This window comes from Populus nigra, chromosome 1 (assembly GCF_951802175.1).
Source record: "Populus nigra chromosome 1, ddPopNigr1.1, whole genome shotgun sequence".
NCBI classification, from domain to species: Eukaryota; Viridiplantae; Streptophyta; class Magnoliopsida; order Malpighiales; family Salicaceae; genus Populus; species Populus nigra.
Window position 1 is genome coordinate 9647415 of NC_084852.1, and position 11033 is coordinate 9658447.

An 11033-nucleotide genomic window follows, 5' to 3' on the forward strand; every position below is an offset into this window, starting at 1 on the left:
TTTTAATTTGTAAGATTTGTTCCTCATTATTTTAATAAACTTGAAAAAAATAAAACATTAATAAGTTATTTTCCAGCTCATTTTCCATAACATAACCAAACACTGGAAAATGTTTTCCAACTTATTTTCCATTACATTACCAAATATCAGAAAATACTTTCCCGGAATTCACTTTTCCGGAATTTATTTTCCTCGAAATTCACTTTAAAAAAAAAAACTACTTTTCAACAAACAAACGGGGCCTTTGACTCACTGCTGGAACATCCCATCCGCTATTCACTATATTTCTAAATATTTTCTCCATTATAATATTTTACTCTTTTTTCATTATTATACTAAAAGAACTAAAAATAAACTCTCATTCCAAATTCCAACTTTATATGAATACTAAAAATTAAAAGAAGGGTAATAACAATTTTTTTTGTTTAAAAATATATTAAAATAATATTTTTTTTATTTTTAAAAAAATATTTTTAATATAGCACATTAAAATAATTTAAAAATAATTAATTTTTTAAAAAATATGTTTTTTAAAATTTTACAATAAAAACAACCATTAAAAAAAAAAAACAACATGGTGACAATCACGTAACATTGATTGGCATTCCGGTCGCCCTATAATAAAATCTCCATCCTTAGCTAGACACAGGTATTAGCATCAACGTGGCAGCAAAGCAATCTATATGCGCAGTACACCCCCGGCGCACATTTTCACGCTCTACCCCTTTCACACTAAAAAAAATCGCTTCTTCATCGATCTACACTCTCTGTTTAGAAAACACGAAGCCCCCAATTCTCTCTTTCAAACCTCTAGTTTCACACTTTGATTCCTCTGTTTAGGCAAAACAAACCCTATAATTCATTCCTTTTAAATCGAAAAAATTAAAAAAATAAAATTCTGATCTCAAAATCACGTCTTTTTTTTGTTTTTGCCTAAAAGTATAAATCAAAGCTTGAAATTTTGTTTGATTTATTAGCTTTGGACTTTAGGGTTTCTCAGATTCTACTTCAAAGTTAGAGTTTTTTGTTTTTAACTTTGTTTTTGTTATCTTTGAAGCGGATATTTTTTTTTCTCGTCATATTGAAGCTGTTTTTAGTTTCGATCATTTCTACAACTACCACTGTCACCTAACCCAGCTCATCCTTAGTCTTTAACTTTTTCTGTTAATAAGTCACCAAAACCTTCAATATTGTGTGTTTTCAACGAATTTGTCTAGTGCCCAATAGTGAAAATCACATGAATATTTGAATTTCACAATCGAATGTCGGTAGAAAGATCATTTGAAGCATGGGAGGAGGTCCAAAGGCATGGCCAGGACTTCGCAGACCGGCTAGCTCAAGGCTTTACAGGCCTTATACAGTCACATATAACTTACCCACCTGCGTTTTCTTGGCCAAACCCTCCAAAATCGAAGCTTTTCGATGTGGAGTTTCCGGGACACGGTTTTAGTAAAGGGGATTTTGGGGTTTTGACTGATAATTCTGGGATAAATGGGTTTTCGGCGATTTTGGATGTTGGAAATAGGATTGGACAAGCTGGGGCTGATTTTGGTGCGGCTTTGAATGGGATGGTGCATCAGTTTTTTAGGAGATTGCCGGTGCCGTTTAAGCAGGATGAGACTGGGGGGGTTGGGGTGAGGATGGATGGTAAAAGGAGCGAGGTGGGGTTGGGTTTGGAGGGAGAGTTGGGTTTGGTTAGTGAGAGGTTGAGGGATTTTGGGTTTGTGGAGGATAATGGTGGTGGTGGTGGAGTGGACGGCTTGTTGGAAGAGGAGATTGGTGGGTTAAATTTGAAGGGTGTGGGATATCCTGGTAAACCACAGGTAATGACTTTTAAACGCCATTTTGTTTAAGAATTTGGTTGTGTTTGTTTTGTTAGCGTGGAAAGTCCTTATTTCATACAACAATGGTAATTTATGCCTATTAGATTTTTAAATTAAATTGTCCGTTTAACTGTTTGCTTGGAAGCGATATTTTTTCTTTTTTAGAAGTATTGGCTGGTGCAAATTTTACAATAGTGCAGCATCCAGTCTAGTTAGTAGTGCCTATCTGGAAACAACTGAACGTTTGAAGTTTATGCCATTCCATTTGATAACGGTTGTGTCTAAAACAAAGAAAAATGAATTACACCTACCTCCTTTCTCCTTTGGCAGACATGCTTTGTTTTAGAAGCAGTTTGTCTAACAAATGCTGACTTGCTTTCCTTTTAAGGTCAGTTGTGTTTGTTATGTTCTCATTAATGGAATCTAGTCAAATTATATGCAACTGAAGGAGTGGTTCTATGGTGTAACCTGTCACTTGTTGCAGAATGTGTCAAAGCACAATTTGCTTTGATGTTTAAATTTTGCATGATCTGAACAACATCAAGCAACCCTTGAAGAAGCCACTAAGTCTCACTGTTTCGTTTTTTTATCGTTATTGTGATTTTTTTTTGTTTTTAGTTAATTCCTTTTAATCATTAACACATTGATTAAGTAGAGACATAATCTCACTAATTGGACCTTTATGTGGTTCATGCCCGATTTTTTTCCTGTACTGTTTTTTCTGTGCATTTCTCAGCGTATCATTTTCGATTTCCTTCTTTCTTTTCTTTTCTTTTTTTTTTCAATCTCTGTATGTTTCAGTTTGGTTCTTTTTGGCAACAAGGTAAAAGAATTGGTTGCATGTATCAAAATTGGTTGTGTTGTCTGATAATGTTCTTTCTATACATGATTTCATTGTAGCTATTTATTCAAATAGGAGATTCTTTCAACCATAAGTGAAATGCTTGAAAGACTGGGTGGGGTAATAATAAAAGGGCAATAACATGTTATGATTACATGTAACCTTATGTTCTTGGCTGGAGGTCAGTTCAGTTGAATTATCTTGATCGTGTTTGATACAGTAGTGTAAAGGGGGCAGTAACATGGAGCTTGGTTCAGTTGAATCATTTTGTTTGTCTGTAGTTTTTTATCCTCTTTAATTTTTTTATGGCCAAAAGAATTTGAAGTACAGATGGACAGCAAAAGTTTCCCTGCTGTAGTGTGATCATAATTGAAGGCTATCAATTTGGCTTTAATTTTATTCCATTTGTGCAGTTTAGTTGATGATTCATTTCCACTGAATGCAGGGGACCATAAACATTACCTCAACTTATGACAGCAGAACTCACAACATTGAGAGTTCTTTGGTTGCAAGGGGAGATTTATGGAGAGTAGAGGCATCACATGGAAGTTCCACGTCAGAAAATGATAATTCATCTCTGTTCCTAGTCCAGCTTGGACCTGTGCTGATTTTGCGTGATTCAACCTTTCTTCTGCCCGTGCATCTGTCAAAGCAACACTTGCTTTGGTATGGCTATGATAGAAAGGTATGGCCAATTTTCTGTTTACCTCGCTGAAATGTGAAAATAGATGCGATTGTAGAACTGTGGAAAAAGATGCTCAAGCTTTTCGATATTCTTTTCTAAACCTTCAATCAAACAAGGAAAAAACCTCATCTATCCAACAAACGTATTTGTTCTTAAGCTTCAGATTTTGCCTGAAGCTTGACAAGAAATGGCTATGGACTATAAAGACATGAGCTTAAGTATCACTAAACATTAGTTGGTTGCTCAATCCCAGTTGTTTTATTGATCTCCAGCTATTCCTATTAATTGCATGTTGTTAGCTTTATGGCAACCTTTCTTCTGTACTTATTTTTGACGTTACAATTGTTGTTTTTTGGTGCATATGCTGATATAGACTTCACTATCAATACCTATTATTTACCTTTTAGCTTCCATATCTTAAGATCTTCTGTTGTTGATCATGTTTTCCTGCCTTTATTTGATTTGTCTTTTTGTTTTTTAATACAGAACAATTCATTGAGAATCAGTTTTTTCCTTGTAATATACTAGAATCTGCATTTGGATGTCTTTTTATGATTGCTTTATCAAATTGTTCTTCTCATGTGCCATTTTTCTTGTTTCTTTGTCAGAGTGGAATGCATTCTCTGTGTCCAGCTGTGTGGTCAAAGCATCGAAGGTGGTTGTTAATGTCAATGCTCTGTCTCAATCCTATAGCTTGTGTAAGTTAGAGCTCCTTTTAAGATATGAAAGGCATTAAAATCAGTTTATGTTTCAATTATCACATTTTTTTTTAGAGGCTTAACAAATGTGTGGGTAGCCAAAAACAATAGGCTGTATTCTACATCTTGTAGAATCAATGAAGAAGTGGATACAGGAAGCATGATCCTTTTGACTTTGAGTTACTGTTGTGGGATAGGATTGTGTTCCAAACTTCTTTATGGTATAATGCTTTAGGATTGTTTAGCTGGTATTCAACAGAATCAAAGTGCTCTCGTGTTCGGTTCTTTTTATTGGGGTTTTCTTCTATAAATCCTTACCATTCTAACAAATTTCCTTCTTTCATCCTTCCCCAAAAGTGCATTTTTGTCAGTGCATGATGTTTCATAGTTGAATTTTCTTTTTTTGTAGTTGTTTCACTGTCTTGAAAATCAACAAGTGTCATGCCATTTCCCCTTCTTCAGACCAAGTAAAAATTCCTTAGGTTTGGAAGTGGTGCAAGGCAGTGATATGGATGGAAGTTAACACTCTATTTAACTAGGCTGAAATCCTAAATTCAGATTTTAGTTTGAGTGATGGGGCAGGAGAGCTTGTTGAAATTATTTTCAAAAGGGAAAAAGTAAGAATATCAGAGCAGCCTTGCCATCCTTCCTCCTGTCCTCAAGCACAAATCTCTTCCAAAATAGGTATACTTGCCTTTGCTGCTGCCTGGTGATCCTATTGAGTACAGAAGCAATAACCTCTGTAATGAAAGCATGAAGATTTGGATGCAGTTATTAGTGTCTTTTTGTAGTATTAAAATATGTTGAACTAATTTTTCACTTACTTTCCTTTCCTTGATCTCTTTCATCATGCAGTCATTTGTGGATTTACAGTTTCCAAATGGGCAATTGACTTATGTATCTGGTGAGGGGCTGTCTACCAGTGCTTTTGCACCTCTTTGCGGAGGTCTTCTTCAAGCTCAAGGGCAATATCCTGGGGAAATGAGATTCAGCTTCTCTTGTAAGGTCAGGTTTTGAACTTGTCAGCCAGTACTTATGATTTCAAGGTACATTAGCGGATTTCTCTGAATTGATTTTGGTGTGAACTAAGGCCTGTTGTTCTGAATATTTATCAGAATAAGTGGGGAACACGAATCACACCGATGGTACAATGGCCTGACAAATCCTTTACATTAGGTTTTGCACAATCTTTGGCATGGCGGAGATCTGGTCTTATGGTGAGACCAGCTGCTCAGTTCAGGTAAAGTTCTACATTCATATCAATTTCAATAAAATTACGATCTCTCTTTGTTTTTCCATACATGTGGAAGAGATGAGCAAAGTAGCTGTCTTATTAATGACTTTGGCCTTTGAACTCGAAAGTGCTTCAGTAATTTGTGAAAAAGAACATGGTTTCTCAGGCTGATTCTTCAATTTATATTAATAACTTCTGCTTGCAGAGCTCTCCAAGTACCTTGTAAAATGTTATTTTAAGTTATCCTGTGGTTCCTTGTGTACCTTGGTCTGGTTATATGTAATTCTGGACCAATCTACAAAAACCAGGAAACTCAATGAACTAGCCATTAAAAAAGGAAAAAAGAAGGTGGAATAAAGGAAAAGAAAAGCAGAAATAGTAAATCCTGAATTACCTGCATTGGTGACTGCAGAAGCAACAGTGAAGAACAAAATAAAAATAAAAATTGGATACTCTGTGTTTAAGACTACCATTTGTGATCTAATTATGCCTTCACTTCTGAATGTTAACATATCTGTTGCATTGGGATCATTGTGATGCCATGTTACACTTAAACTGCACTCTAGTTTTCCTTCAAAACTGAGAAAATTTCATTGAGAAAATGAATATAGCAAAGATAACTGAATACTGGTTGTCATCCAAAAAATAGTAAACTGAAGCCAGAAAGAAGTAGAAAATATTTCAGAACTAATGCCCGCCGCGCTTGTTCTATTACATTTACTTAACATACTGCTTTACACACTGACAGTGCAACTATCATTTTCCTGCTTCATATAAAGTGGCATCAGATGACTATGGTCAATAGGAAACAATCCACACATTACTTGTGTACTCCTTTTAAGGGGCGTTTGTTTGCCCGGAAAGTGGTTTCCTGGAAATCACTTTCCAAACTTTCCTGTGTTTGTTTGTCATTAGGAAAGTTGGTCAACGGAAAACACTTTCCAGTAAGAAAAATTTGGTTTGATTTCCAGGAAAGTGTTTTCCTTTTATTTTGGGCGGAAAACACTTTTCAGAAGTTGTGAAAAATTTAGAAATACCATATTATTTGCTGATTATATCAAATTTGGTCCTCAAACTTTTGATTGATATATATTTTGTTTGAATCTTTTTTTTTTTAATTTCATCCCTTAAAATTTGATTTAATTTGATTTTTATATTAACTCTGGTCCTTATTTTTATGATTGTTATTTGCTTTTTTCTTATCATTTTTTTAATTGAAATTTTTTATCTATCAAATTTGATTCTCATTCTTTTGATTGTTACTTATTTTATTTGAAATAATTTATAAATTGTAATTATTATTATTTTAATTTCATCATCTTTTAATTTTTTTATTTGTTAGATTTGATCTTCATTATTTTGATTATTATTTATTTTATTTGAGATAATTTATGAAATTAGATTTTTTTCAATTTCATTCTCATTCAACTATTTAAAATAAACTATTTCTAGTTCATTTTTCATAATATAACCAAACACTGGAAAGTGTTTTTCAACTTATTTTTCATGATACTACCAAACATCGGAAAATAATTCACTTTTCAGGAATTCACTTTCCAAGAAAACTACTTTCCAAAAGGAAACTACTTTCCAGCAAACAAACGGAGTCTTAGTTATCCACAGATTTCCTTAGAATTTGGTCCATTGAGTCCATAGTTAACCCATCACAAACCAGGGTCAGTCTGCATTTCTTGATGCTGCCAAGTGAAGGCTGGACCTGCTTTTTTCTGTGGTCAATCTCAGTTACTTGTTTTAATCAGTGGTGCTCCACTATAAACGATTAAGTGGCCATTGGAGAACATGATTGTTTTATTAGGCCATGACAGCCTGCCTTTAATTATCTTATTGATACATGGGCCTGATTGTATCCTGATATCAATTATCTCATGCTTTTGGTCTCATGCTTTTGGAAAAAGCATGAATAATTATATTGGTGAAACAAAGTAGGTCTTGTTGAGGGTAAAATATACATGCCAGTTATGATTTGAATATGTGGTCCTCCTATGTTTGCAGAACCTGTTTTTCCTTGCCTTACCTTTTACTTTGGTGTATTCACTTCACTCTTGTTGTGTATACTTAAACTCAAGCAAAAGTTTCAGCTTCTATGGCACTGTAAGGAAATATAATTACCTTTTCTACTCTTAATGACATCTTGTCAGTTTGTGCCCCACTTTTGGCGGAAGCAATCCTGGGTTGCATGCAGAACTGATTCATTCAGTGAATGACCATTTGAATCTGATATGTGGCTGTGCTGCGACGACACACCCTTCTGCATTTGCATCGCTATCAGTAAGTTGTAACTGGTCTATATTTTCTTATCTTGACTATACATCTCTGCTTGGTAGGATCTTTGGTTTCTTGGTCCATCTTTTACTTTGTTAGCTAACAGGATGGGACCCAGGTACACAAGGGAAGTTTGCACCTGTTCCTATTCATGAAAATCAAGTGAATGGCAGGATAAAAAAAATATCAAAATGTTGAAAACAAAAAGTAAAACAGAGAGATACGTCAAATTATCTTCATTGTAACTGAAAGAATCTGAAGATGCACAGGTTTAATTGCATGCACCCTTCATGCTATAGGAAATATTCTAATTCTTTTCCAACCCATTAATCCACTTTGAAATGAAGAGGTACAACTTGCTAGTTCAACTTTCATTGATATGTGTGCACAAGTTTAAATGCTGGAACTTCCTGGGAGAACAATGAATTGGAAGTCAATCCATCAATTCACCATCCTGTTTGAGAAAACTAAATCACAAAAAGTCCACCAAAATAATTTGAGAAAACAAATGTAGACAAGGGATGCCAAACCAGTGGAATCCTTAATGATGGGGTTATCCAGTTCTGGTCTTTGTCCTATCATCATCATTCACAATGTTTCCCAGTGGAGCTATGTTGTGTTGTGGAGATGCTTGCATCTGTGGGACAAAATAGTTGCGTACATCCTCTATTGTTGGATTGCATTGTCTCATGATCATTCACATCTATGCGATATGGTCTCCTAGGAATGTATTTCTTTGCCCAGAGTCTTGATATGCATGAAAATCACATGTTTTGAAATAACAGGGTGCAACTTGTGACCATAATGAAAATTCTGGTTGATATTTGCATTGAATTTTCCCCTAAGCTACTCAAAACTTCTACCTTCAGAAGACAATCAATATGAAGTCCACTCCTAAGTGAAACTTCAGGCTGATACATGTAATATTTAGAAAATATTGGGTAATTGGGTCACAAACTGAAATGAGAGTGAGAAAGTTCAGGAAATATTTGGGAAATTCTTGTTTACATGAGGAGGCCACTAATGTCAAGAATCTTCACCTATCCTCCTAAAATTTCTCGTATACAGATACTTTGTGAAGACAACAGTTGAACCCATTTTGCAATCATGAATAGCCCTAGCTTATCAAATCATCATTTCTGAAATTCACATGGCAAATCATCATTTCTGAAATTCAGACATTGATGATATGGGGCAGTGTTGGTGTTATTTATTCATCATTGTCTAACATCCATTTCTTTTATGTGGCCCTTTTGCAGATTGGAAGGTCTAAGTGGAATGGTAATGTTGGGAGCTCAGGATTTGTTCTGAGACTCGATGCTCCTCTCTCCAATGTTGGCCAACCTTCCTTTTCTGTTCAGATAAATAGTGGCATTGAGTTTTGATTGTTTTGCCCCACATTCATGTTAGTTGAAGTGTAAATAGTCACAACGCTTTTAATCATATCAAACCACGCTGTATATCTGACTGTTTTTCATCAATCATAGTCTTCCCTCTTGTACTTGCATGTTTTTAGTGTATTTGTAGTTTTTTTGAAAATAAATAAATAAATAACCGGGGGACTAAATGTATATTTTGATTTCGCAAAAAAAAAAAAAGACCTGTTCAGATGATGATGGTCAGCCAGAGAGGAAAAAGATGAGGACGACAACTAGGGAATATACCGAAATTTTTCTACCAACTCTTGCTGTGTCCCTGAATTGAATTATCTGTGGGAGTTGTCTAATTATTAATTAATATATTTTTAAAGAGGTGGTGTGCGCATGACACTATTCATTTTAACAATATTTTTTGTTTTGAATATATATATATATATATATATATATATATATATATATCATTTAAGTTTGTTTTATTGAAAACTTCATGAATTGTTATGATTTATATCTATTTGATTATTTCAGTCATGATGGAGGTTAGGTTAACTTGGATGATTTAGATTTATTTTTTTAATTAATATTTATTTTTTAATTTTATTTTATTTAAAAATTAGATTTCATGTTTTATTTTGGTTTATTTTTTATTAAGTTATCTTAATTTTATTATCCGGATCATGAGTTTTGTGAGTTAATCTGGCTTAACTCGAGTTTTTTTTTCGTGTTTTTTTTAGTTTGTTTTTTTTTATTAATTTTTTTTTCAACAATAAAAAAATTGTGTTTTATAATTTGTTTCGATATATAGAGTTATATTTTAGTCTTATTATTTGAGTGGTGACTTGGTAAGGTAACTAAGGGTTGTTCTATGTTATTTTTTAGTTTGTTTTCTATGAGGTTATTCCAGTGATTCAAATTATGGGTTTGACGAGTTAACTAATTGATTTGGATAATTTTTATGTTTTTTTTAATTTATTTTTTAATAATTTATTTCAATTTATTTTTTATGAGATTATTCTATTTTTAAGACTTAGACAAGATTTAAGTTGTAGCTTTGACAGATTAACTCGAGTTATTTTTTTATTTTATATTTAATGGATATTTTTCAATTGCATTCGTTAAAATTTGATTGATTGGAAATTGAATTTTATAATTTGCTTTGATTTATTTTATATAGGGTTATCATGGTTTTATAATCTCATGTCTGAAAATTTAACCAGATTGACCTGAATTTATTCAATATATTATCATTTTAATATTTAAAAAAATAATATCTTGAATTTTTTAATTAAATTATAATTTTATTGGTTATTTGAATCATTTTTGAATCTATTAAGTTGATTCTTACATCATATCACTTTTGACATGTTTTTTTTTTTAAAAAACATTAACAATAATTAAATATTTTTCTCATGTTTAAGATTTAATGACCTAGTTAGCATATCGTGTGCCAACAATCTAGATAGTTCCGGTTGAGAAAAGGTAGTTCACAAGCCAAAGCCAGCAAGAACTTCAGCAGCCGGGAGGGGCTGCATTGTGGGAGCTTTCAATGGTATATTTGAAGAGAGAACGTAATACAATGCGATTTGGTGTCACCTGCTGTGTGTTTTACACACTTAAATTAAAAAAAAAGAGTGGAAAATGCTAATCATGCACATATGAAGAAGCTAGAAAATCAAGAAACAGAAATAAATTTGTAATTTTCAGCGAAGAAAACAAGAAATGCCAAAACTACAATCCCAATTCCCAAGACCAAGTCATTTGAAAAGCTGTTGTAGGAATTGGTTAACATGAGGATATCCTTACAAAAACAAAGGAAGGAAGGAGGATTAGAGATTGTGTTTTGCTTAAAAATATATTCTTCCTCGGGTGTTTTGAGAGTTTGGTCATGCAGTTGAATCTTTCAAGCAGCAAAAAATACAATATCCATTTAGTATATTTTGAGAAATTTTTAAAATTATTTTGTATATTGATTCTAAAATTTGAACTTAATACGTAAACAAATTGCAAGATGCATAACAAAAGGGAGTAAATTATAGTTTAGGGGTCCTTGTCTTTCATGTATGTTTATGGCTTGGGTAATGTCTGAGATTATA

At 33.2% G+C, this 11033-nt stretch overlaps 1 protein-coding gene across 2 annotated transcripts; it reads left to right on the forward strand.

Annotated features, from left to right (window-relative positions):
* Positions 1-650: 650 nt before the first annotated feature.
* LOC133672243 (uncharacterized) lies at positions 651-9071 on the forward strand. 2 transcript variants are annotated; one of them, XM_062092621.1, is made up of 7 exons: positions 651-1823; positions 3110-3349; positions 3958-4047; positions 4921-5052; positions 5163-5287; positions 7441-7570; positions 8824-9071. In XM_062092621.1, exons 1-7 carry the CDS (start codon positions 1263-1265, stop codon positions 8947-8949), a joined length of 1404 nt encoding a protein of 467 aa, XP_061948605.1. In that variant the 5' UTR covers positions 651-1262; the 3' UTR covers positions 8950-9071. The 2 variants fall into 2 exon arrangements, with proteins under 2 accessions (XP_061948605.1, XP_061948598.1); XM_062092614.1 differs by having other exon boundaries at positions 652-1823; positions 4903-5052.
* Positions 9072-11033: the final 1962 nt, after the last annotated feature.

Excerpts from the sequence above, each read along its gene's own strand:
- LOC133672243 (XM_062092614.1), top strand. The coding sequence starts at position 1,263 with ATGTCGGTAGAAAGATCATTTGAAGCATGGGAGGAGGTCCAAAGGCAT. Across the intron at positions 4,048-4,902 it reads GTCTCAATCCTATAGCTTGT|TCATTTGTGGATTTACAGTT; the intron begins GTAAGTTAGAGC and ends TTCATCATGCAG. Across the intron at positions 5,053-5,162 it reads GATTCAGCTTCTCTTGTAAG|AATAAGTGGGGAACACGAAT; the intron begins GTCAGGTTTTGA and ends AATATTTATCAG.